Source organism: Lepeophtheirus salmonis, chromosome 13, assembly GCF_016086655.4.
Source record: "Lepeophtheirus salmonis chromosome 13, UVic_Lsal_1.4, whole genome shotgun sequence".
Classification (NCBI taxonomy): domain Eukaryota; kingdom Metazoa; phylum Arthropoda; class Copepoda; order Siphonostomatoida; family Caligidae; genus Lepeophtheirus; species Lepeophtheirus salmonis.
Genome location: NC_052143.2, coordinates 46,265,490 through 46,276,579, shown reverse-complemented (window position 1 = coordinate 46,276,579; position 11,090 = coordinate 46,265,490). Strand labels below are relative to the sequence as shown.

Here is an 11,090-nt window from a genome sequence, read left to right as displayed (position 1 = left end):
CAAATCCTGGAAAGGTCAACTTATTTTTAGTATTTATAGAAAATAAAATTGTGATTGTTAGTAAAAGTAAAAAATTTGAGATACGAATATTTAAGTTAAAAACTGAGGTAAAAGTGTAGAATAAAGTAACGCAAAATATAAAAAGTATATTAAAAAATATGTCAAAAAAATAATAAAAATAGTAATTCAACAAAAATTGTCTGACTTCTCTGACAAAATCATGGATAATAATTCCAAAAACTAGTCAATTTATTTTAAAAACTTTACTTGAAATGGTCTACATTTTTTTTTTTTTTTTTTTTTTTTGGGGGGTGTGTGTGTTGAAATCCGAGAGTTTCGTTTCGTGTAAGAGGTAGTCTTTGTTTGATGACATCCATACTTTTTATTTTGCGTGGATAGTTGTTGTTATCTCTCATTGAAGGAAACAACGACACAGACCTAGCTTGTACCTTTTCCATGGACTTAATCGATTGTTTCCAGAAGGATTCTAGATCTCTGACCGTAAGGAGGTAAAGTTTTTTATAATTTCAATCTAAACGAAGTGTTTTTAATTTTTTTTTTATTGATTTCCATGCTTCTATTGGCCTTCCTTGCAATGCTTCTTAAATCTCAGATCACAAGAGATGTACGAGTACATTCCCGAATCTAAATAATAATAGGCCACCTTAAGACTTGAAGGGATGCACTTACTTTCTCTAATAACGGCTTTAAGGTAATAATGAGAGCTCTGAAGATAATATTCCCCTATCAGCATTTTCTATTCACATTGAGTGATACCCTCACTTCTCTAAAAGGACATAATGTCACTGAGACTTACTGTCATTATTCTTATAGATTTATCTCCCATCCCGTGCTAAGTTAAACTTTTTACTATCCATTTGTGTGATGAACCGTCGAATACCTCCATAAAATCAATGGCCACCTCGGAATTTTTGCCTATGCAATCGAATCCTTAATTCCTCAGACTGCATCTTCCTTAACTCTAATTCGAACAAAACCTTGTTTAAAATTTTTTTTAGAATAAAAAGCTAACTCGTCATCACTTACATTGCTAAGATACCTGTATATATCTTATACAACTTGTTGAGTATTGTCATAGTTTTTCTACAGGTCTCAGATCCTTGTTTGTCTTAGGTATAATCATTAGTTTCCCTATTGAATTGTGGCTCTCAAATAAAAGCTGTTGTATAGAAAAAAGAAAAAGTTTTGTATATTTCTCAAAATATTCCATCACGTCTATTGGATTTAATTTTTTATCATATAATGAATTCTCAAATTTATTTACCACCAACTACCTTCTCCGATTACTTTTTAATAGGCTCTTCCATTTTAGTTACATTATGTATATAACGGAGCAACCCATCCACGTATGCCATCTTTGATAGTATTTAATAAGAATTTTATCGCCTTCCTTGGGGTTTTCTCCATTCAGACATTAGCATCCAGTATTTCCCTCAAATTCTTTCTTGCCATTCAATTTTTTTACTCTATCGATAGATATCTGTTCTTATGAGACATCCCATGAAAATAAATAAGTGGCACTTTTTTAATTCTTTATTTATAATTGTATCTTCTCTGCATATTTATCTTGCTCTAAATTGAATTAGTTATCATGCCTTATTTTCCTTTACTCCCTCAGTCTAACATCTAATTTGATTAACTCTCTTTTTACGCAGTCTAGAATTAATTTTAAAGCATGTGGCAGAGATTTTATTATCCTTATCCTTAATTTAAAAGAAAATGTCTTTGATAAGCAATTCAATTTTCAAACGCCTGGTATCATTAGAGATTCAAATAATATAAAGTTAGTAATATAATCTAAGAAACCTTGAAAATAAACGGGTTGCCTTGATATTTTGAAGAAAAGCTTAACTGTCATAAAGTTTCATTAAATATGCTGTAATCAGCTATGAGATGAAGAATATATATAGAAACCCTACTTTGTATCTAGTAATGATATAGGCAAGAATTACAGCTATGATGATCCTGAATTTGACTTTGAGTCCAACAAGGACTTAAATTTATAACTCCAGTAGAAGTTTTCAGTATTACACTAGTGATTACTTTACACTTATTCTTCTCCTTTCAAGGATAAAATAGTAATGGTGACATCTTTGGAAAATATGAAATTTTTTGAGGTAGCAATTAAAAAAAGTACAAAGTTCAGATTTCATATTTTAAAGCACTGGGTACCATCATCGTTTGTTTTTTTAAATGTGTTATCTCAAGACATCAACAGGAGTAAAACTTCATGATCTGATATATTCGGAAATAAATAAGCTGATAAAAAAAAAAGTTAACTATCGAACTCTTAAAATCCCCAGTGTCCCAACAATTTTAAACTGCCATAGCGTAGCAAAATTTTTGACTATTACTCCTTTTACTATACAAATATTAAACAATCAATAAAAAAATTAAATTATCCATACATGAAAAGCGTATGATAATTAGAATGTTATTTTATGGAATTCCAAAAAAATGACATAGTTTGAAGACTTATATAGTATGAATATTAACTCCGATGATAAATGGTATATTTTTTTATAAATTTTAGAGATTTACTATTACACTTTGAAATAATTTGAAAATATCTTAAATATAATGAAAAATAATACATGGAGGAATGAATAAAAATACGGGACACCAATGTACCGTCGATGCAAAAGGGTTAAAACATTAAAGAAAAGTGGAAAACCGAAAATATTTTAATTTGTCGAGTAATTTCTAACTATCTTTGTATAAAACTCGTTATCCTTTTCCTCCGTGGTTGTGATAAAACCAATAATCTAAAACATTCGTAGTAGGTTTTATCCGCATTTACTTAGATTCGGACGGAATTTGTAGGAACTAGATTTGTATCTTATTTCAGGGGTAAAAAACATAATAATTCCACTGTTGAACAATAATTACAGTAGATTACTTTTGCAGGTCTTTTTTTATGAGACAGGAGCCTCGTGTTGAATAATTTCTTTCTTTCCGGTAGAACATAGAATATATATTTCGGTCCTCCAATCCTGGCATTCATTGCCTTCGAAGTAATTCAAAACAAAATGATTAAGCAAACTTCCAGTAAAAGTATTGCTCGTGAAAAGAAGGTCCCATTGTCTAAGGCGAGGTAAAGGATTGACAGACTTGGATGTAACAATAACATGGAACATGCGGATCCAAATGTAATTTTGAATAATCAATTCAATGATATACGTCAAAAATGGTTGAAGTACAGACAAGGAATATCTTATATTTTTATAAAATAGTCCCGGCAGATCCTAAAGAGGGAAATTGTTATTTTCGCCATGAAGAATTGGAAACCTCTTTTATTTCTTCTACAAAAAGTGTAAAATTACCAGGGTCCTTAGGATGGTGGAGGAAGAGATGTGGACAAACTGAGTAATACTATGTCTTACGGATTGGCTCATGGTAACTTCTTCACGGTATAAGGAGTGGTAGATGATTGAGTTGCCTATCTCCTAGCTATAATATACGTAGTTAAGCACAGAAAACAAGAACTGCCTTTGTGGCTCCATGATTACTATCTCAAGTAATTATAATCCTCAACTCCCTCTCCATCCATGGGAAATACAAATAAGTAATATAATAAATAATATATAATGCTTCAGGAGCTTTTACATACTCAAACACAGTTACTACTGGCTCTTATGAATCATAAGATCTTTTATTGTTATAGGAAGACCTAATTGTCCTCTCAAAATTATTTCAAACTACTTATATGGAAATTTATGAATAGTGGTGCAAATATCTTTTAAGTTTTCCATAATTAAAACCTTCAAAACACTGGATTTGTAGCATTTTTTTAAGCTAATTCCACTTTTTGATTCTTGGGAATTATAGCTAATAATTTTTAATTCAATTTAATTGTATTTTTCAGTTATTCTAACATTAATTTGCTAAAAATTTTAATTAACTCCTGTGCTTTCACATCTTACAATTCCTTTTCGTGGTTAATACTATCTATTTATTCGATAAAACCTCCAAATCTGTCTATAGTGTCTTTAAGTATAACTACATTAGTATCTTAACCATTATTTGCACTAAATTTTGCGGGTGTTTGAAGTATTTTTACTGCTTTTCAGCATATAATTGTATAACCAACTTTTTCATTTATTTTTTACTTAAATTTCATAATTATGTTGACCATATTTTTGTTGTATTTGTGATAAACCTGATACGCTTTTATATTCATTCAAGCTCTTTATTGCATCTCGACTAAGATTAAGAACCTCAAACATTTTTATATATTTTTCAGTTCTAGGAATGCATCCACTAAATAAATTTCCTTGATAATCCATTTTAACAATTTGAATTGGATTGTTATTTATTACTTTTCCTCACGTCAGAGTATGACATATCTAGGTCAATTAAAGTAACTTTAAAATGTAATTGTAGCATTATTTTTATGATAAAAATTGTTAAAACATGAATAATTAATATACTGCACATAAAGTTGATGAGAATACAGTATCAGGTACGCTTCATTTTTAAAGAACGTAAGATTCATTATGACAGAAGGGTGGGACAACATCTGTAAAGGGGCGACGCCAGTCTTACATACCCATAGAAAAACTTACCTTTTGACTATAAAAGCCCCAGTGATTCTTAAAATAAGTATCATTCACTTTGTTACAATCTCTAGCTCAAATACAAAGCAAAGTAGTCAAAATGAAGTGCATTGTAAGTCTGTTCTTCAAAACAAATAATGTATTCTCAATAATCTTTTATTCTCTCTTAGGCTCTTGCCCTAGTTCTTTTCGCCGCAGCTGCTGTTGCTGAACCCAGCTACAGATACGGCTATGCTCCTTATGGTCATGGGTATGCTCACCACGGATACGGCATTGGACACCATTATGGAAAGAGATCCGCTGAGCCTGAAGCTGAGCCTTCTTATGGTCTTGCCTACGGATACGGTCCTGCCTACGGACACGGATACGCTCCTGCCTACGGACATGGCTACGGTTATGCTCACCACTACGGCAAGAGATCAGCTGAAGCTGAGCCTTCTTACGGATACTACCCCTCTGCTGGATACGGTTACGGACACGGATACGGTCATGCTTACGGACATGGTTATGGTCATCACTACGGCAAGAGATCCGCTGAGGCTGAGCCTTCTTATGGCTACTATCCTCATGCTGGATATGGCTACGGCCATGCTTATGGACATGGTTACGGATATGGTCATGCATACCATTACTAAATAGTCCATTTAACCGTCTCAGAAATAAGTGAAAATGAATCCATAACATCTGGGATTTACAATGTTGCATATTCAAGCAAAATTTGAGAGTTGAGAATTGTCTCAGTCACATCAAATGATCACATTTTTTACTTATTTTTTAAATTAGAGAAAAACCATCAATAAAAAAAATATAAAAACTCTTTGCTCTTGATAAATACAAGTTAAAATCAGTTTGAATAACAACTGATGTCTCTGATTACATAATTTTTTGAACTTTCTCATAGTTCAAAAAAGAAGATTATGGTAATGATTTTATGTTGGCTGATTTATGTTAACTTTAGAGTAATTTTGGCTAAAAAGGAATCCCTTAAAGGAAATTTACACATCACACATAGTGTGCATTTCTTATTTATTCACCCAATGCCTATTTTTGGATTGCACTATCTCCTTTTTTCTACAAGCTACAACAAGAAAATAACAGGGTTATATAGCCAAAACATGGTGTGAAATTCTTTAAAAAGTTTGTAGAACTTTATCAGTTTAAACTTTCGTCTAAGGAATAATAAATTGAAATTACATTTTTAAAAATAGACAACATTCAAATATCACACTTTTTTGGAATATTCTAAGTATATCTCAATCCTCTTACCTTTTTATAAATTAATATTATAGCAAATTTAATAAGTATATTTGATTGCTTAGTGGTTTTTAGAGTTTACTTCAGTAACTTTACTTTAGGTTGTATGTGTGTTTCATCCCTAAGTGTATGTTTGGATAAAAATACAATTTCAATTTATTATTCCTTAGACAAAAGTTTAAGCTGATAAAATTTGACTAACTCAAAGACAAAAAGTATATGAAGACAAGACTTAGCCATAACATAAGTGAAAAACGACAGCTCCACTGTTATACAAACAAGAAAATAAATAAATAGGGACTAAAAAATAAAAAAATATTTAAAAAAGTTATCATGAGAAAATGAGAACAATTTAATTTAAAAAATGAATTTGTAATATTTTCTGTTTTTTCATTTTCTCAAAAGGACGTTGAGTCCTTTAAAAAAAAATTCCCAATTCATATTTGACGGACTCTCCCATCAAATTATTATCGAGTAAAGGCCTTACTTATAATATCAGCTTTTTCAATGGTAATGTAGGTTTTTTCTAACCTTTGCTTTACTTCTCGTTTGTATTTGCATAAAAGGAACGTCTATGTTTTCCTCTAATTACTAATTTCTTCAATTTTTCAGTTTTGATGCTCTCAGAAAAAACATGCAATTTCTCATAATTTTCCCTGTTGGAAGGTCAAAATTGTATTTTACTACTTTCCTAGAAAAATAATTGTTGGAAAACATTCTGCTTTAAAAAATAATAGTAAAGTAAACTTTAATTTATTATCAAACTGTAGACACCGTTTCCCAATTAATTATATTGATAACAACGAGTGATGTTTGACATATGATGCATGGATTGTTGCATATTCTGATCAATGTATTAGATACTTCATTACAAGTTAACCATCAAATAATTTCAACCATTTTTTTTTTCTTTTTAAAAGAAAAGTAGTAAGACACAGTGTAGTTTGCTATATGATATATTTGAAGTTAAATTGAATGCAGAAGAAGTTGAAAAGAAAATCAAGGTATGATATTCTTCATAATAAAAGATATTTCCTCTTTAATGCATATTAACAAATGGGTTGAAATGTCCAAGGCTTCACAGATAAATGGTTCAATTATTTTATATTAACCTCATTTTATTAGATCCTTCAAAAGACAGCTATATAAATATTATGACAGCCTGTTCTTTAATTTGTGAGTTATTCAGCTGAGTTCGACGCTAATTTTGTTATTTCCAAACAATGCATCAAAAATGATTGTTTGTTTTAATGTAGATGCTTCGTAGGGGGAAGGGATGTACCACAATTTTAAATGACGAATTTGTGCCTTTCTATTAGAAATTTTAATATTTACTATAAAAATAGAAAGTCGCTAATTCTCGTTCATTCTTTTTTTACTTTGTACTGAATATAAATTTTAGCTCAAAACCATTCGTAGCCCTTGCAAAAATGCCAAGAAAACATCATTACATGTTCATGTTGGATTTGAAACAATTTATTCCCTAGTCCATCAAAAACTATAATAACTTTAAAAATGATAAAATTTATTCATTTTTTGATAAGTTAACAAAATATCTTGTTTTTTTGATTTTTTTGATACCCAAAGAGCAAAATGACTTAATACTTTATCTGGCCTTGGCTTTGTTCAAATATTGAATACCCTTGATTAAGTCCTTTCCAAATTGAGGAAAACACTGGGATCAGATTTTGGCCCACTCTACTTGACAGAATCTCCAAAAGTCATCGATATTTGTTGGATGCTTTTTTCATCATCCAGTCCAAGGATAAGATATGCTAATATTAGAGGACAATGTTTTTTTCAATGATGTCCATTGAATGAAATCGAGAATGTTCCAGCTTATGATCCTAAACTAATGCCTATTGAGCTATTCTTGAACTTTTTGGATGTGGGGTTCGGGTCATTGTTTTCCTGGAACTACAATACCTTCTTCGATGATTGATATTTAAAGAATCTCGATGTAGTCTTCCTATTGAATAGTACCATCAATTTTATGAAGTTCTCCAGTTCCATTGGCAGTAAAACAGGCCCAAATTATGATGCTTTTACACCATTCTTCACTGTTGAATCGATATTACCAATAAGTTTTTCAGGATATTTAGATACTCATCTGTGTTGGTCCCAAGTCCAGCCTCGTTGAAATGTGTTGGCATGATGTAACCATTGCTGGCCACATCTCAAAAAACTATGACCCTGGCCTGATTTTTGAACTTCAAAACTGATATGACTTCAATCAGATTACAGGGGTTGACTTTGAACTTTCCCAATTAATTGTGATTATAGTAGTTCAAAAGCCTGAGACAGCAATAAGATCTTATATAAATTTGGCTTTCTTTGTAAGCAAAATTTTATGTGGAAGAATTTTTTAGCCAATCACAGCAAATCCATTTTTAGCGCAAAATACAAAGAGGATCTCATGATAAAGGCATTTGAAATTATATAAACAGAAAACATACAACAACCTTATTATTAAATTTAAACAAAAAAAAATTATTGGGTTCCACTACTCTAAGATACTCTTCGGATTTCAGGTTACGTTTCTAATTTTATTTATGTGTGTGTTAGTTTTACAAGACCAGTGTTATCTTGACTGGACTTGCTCTTATACTAATGCCAATATTCTGTAAATATTAATCTTCTACTGTATGAATGTTTAATTTTAAAACATATTAATGTCTGTTCTTTTATCAATGAAATACTTAAAATTTCAATTTTTGAAGTCATTCAGTGGAACCCGTTGATATTTGATCAAGTTTTTGATCGCTTAAGACTACAATGTTTCTTCTATTCATTGAACATCATTATATAATTTTGACATATTTTGAATATTTAGAGGTTGCTCAATGGCCGTTCATTCAAGATTTTTATTGTATCTCAACTAAGTTTAAGAACCTCAAACATTTTCATATATTTTTCAGTTCTAGGAATGCATCCACTAAATAAATTTCCTTGATAATCCATTTTAACAATTTGAATTGGATTGTTATTTATTACTTTTCCTCACGTCAGAGTATGACATATCTAGGTCAATTAAAGTAACTTTAAAATGTAATTGTAGCATTATTTTTATGATAAAAATTGTTAAAACATGAATAATTAATATACTGCACATAAAGTTGATGAGAATACAGTATCAGGTACGCTTCATTTTTAAAGAACGTAAGATTCATTATGACAGAAGGGTGGGACAACATCTGTAAAGGGGCGACGCCAGTCTTACATACCCATAGAAAAACTTACCTTTTGACTATAAAAGCCCCAGTGATTCTTAAAATAAGTATCATTCACTTTGTTACAATCTCTAGCTCAAATACAAAGCAAAGTAGTCAAAATGAAGTGCATTGTAAGTCTGTTCTTCAAAACAAATAATGTATTCTCAATAATCTTTTATTCTCTCTTAGGCTCTTGCCCTAGTTCTTTTCGCCGCAGCTGCTGTTGCTGAACCCAGCTACAGATACGGCTATGCTCCTATGGTCATGGGTATGCTCACCACGGATACGGCATTGGACACCATTATGGAAAGAGATCCGCTGAGCCTGAAGCTGAGCCTTCTTATGGTCTTGCCTACGGATACGGTCCTGCCTACGGACACGGATACGCTCCTGCCTACGGACATGGCTACGGTTATGCTCACCACTACGGCAAGAGATCAGCTGAAGCTGAGCCTTCTTACGGATACTACCCCTATGCTGGATACGGTTACGGACACGGATACGGTCATGCTTACGGACATGGTTATGGTCATCACTACGGCAAGAGATCCGCTGAGGCTGAGCCTTCTTATGGCTACTATCCTCATGCTGGATATGGCTACGGCCATGCTTATGGACATGGTTACGGATATGGTCATGCATACCATTACTAAATAGTCCATTTAACCGTCTCAGAAATAAGTGAAAATGAATCCATAACATCTGGGATTTACAATGTTGCATATTCAAGCAAAATTTGAGAGTTGAGAATTGTCTCAGTCACATCAAATGATCACATTTTTTACTTATTTTTTTAAATTAGAGAAAAACCATCAATAAAAAAAATATAAAAACTCTTTGCTCTTGATATAGTCAAGTTAAAATCAGTTTGAATAACAACTGATGTCTCTGATTACATAATTTTTTGAACTTTCTCATAGTTCAAAAAAAGAAGATTATGGTAATGATTTTATGTTGGCTGATTTATGTTAACTTTAGAGTAATTTTGGCTAAAAAGGAATCCCTTAAAGGAAATTTACACATCACACATAGTGTGCATTTCTTATTTATTCACCCAATGCCTATTTTTGGATTGCACTATCTCCTTATTTGTACAAGCTACAACAAGAAAATAACAGGGTTATATAGCCAAAACATGGTGTGAAATTCTTTAAAAAAGTTTGTAGAACTTTATCAGTTTAAACTTTCGTCTAAGGAATAATAAATTGAAATTACATTTTTAAAAATAGACAACATTCAAATATCACACTTTTTGGAATATTCTAAGTATATCTCAATCCTCTTACCTTTTTATAAATTAATATTATAGCAAATTTAATAAGTATATTTGATTGCTTAGTGGTTTTTAGAGTTTACTCCAGTAACTTTACTTTAGGTTGTATGTGTGTTTCATCCCTAAGTGTATGTTTGGATAAAAATACAATTTCAATTTATTATTCCTTAGACAAAAGTTTAAGCTGATAAAATTTGACTAACTCAAAGACAAAAAGTATATGAAGACAAGACTTAGCCATAACATAAGTGAAAAACGACAGCTCCACTGTTATACAAACAAGAAAATAACAAATAGGGACTAAAAAATAAAAAATATTTAAAAATTATCATGAGAAAATGAGAACAATTTAATTTAAAAAAATGAATTTGTAATATTTTCTATTTTTTCATTTTCTCAAAAGGACGTTGAGTCCTTTAAAAAAAAATTCCCAATTCATATTTGACGGACTCTCCCATCAAATTATTATCGAGTAAAGTCCTTACTTATAATATCAGCTTTTTTTCAATGGTAATGTAGGTTTTTTCTAACCTTTGCTTTACTTCTCGTTTGTATTTGCATAAAAGGAACGTCTATGTTTTCCCTCTAATTACTAATTTCTTCAATTTTTCAGTTTTGATGCTCTCAGAAAAAAACATGCAATTTCTCATAATTTTCCCTGCAACCAAGGTCAAAATTGTATTTTACTACTTTCCTAGAAAAATAATTGTTGGAAAACATTCTGCTTTAAAAAATAATAGTAAAGTAAACTTTAATTTATTATCAAACTGTAGA

General features: G+C 31.0%; 1 protein-coding gene across 1 annotated transcript; it reads left to right on the top strand.

The window, feature by feature from the left end:
- Positions 1-4,542: 4,542 nt before the first annotated feature.
- Positions 4,543-9,879, top strand: LOC121128182 (uncharacterized). Its single transcript, XM_040723758.2, is given in 4 exon segments — positions 4,543-4,689; positions 4,748-5,192; positions 9,261-9,302; positions 9,305-9,879. Coding segments are annotated over 4 exon segments (891 nt in total). The 5' UTR covers positions 4,543-4,677; the 3' UTR covers positions 9,697-9,879.
- Positions 9,880-11,090: the final 1,211 nt, after the last annotated feature.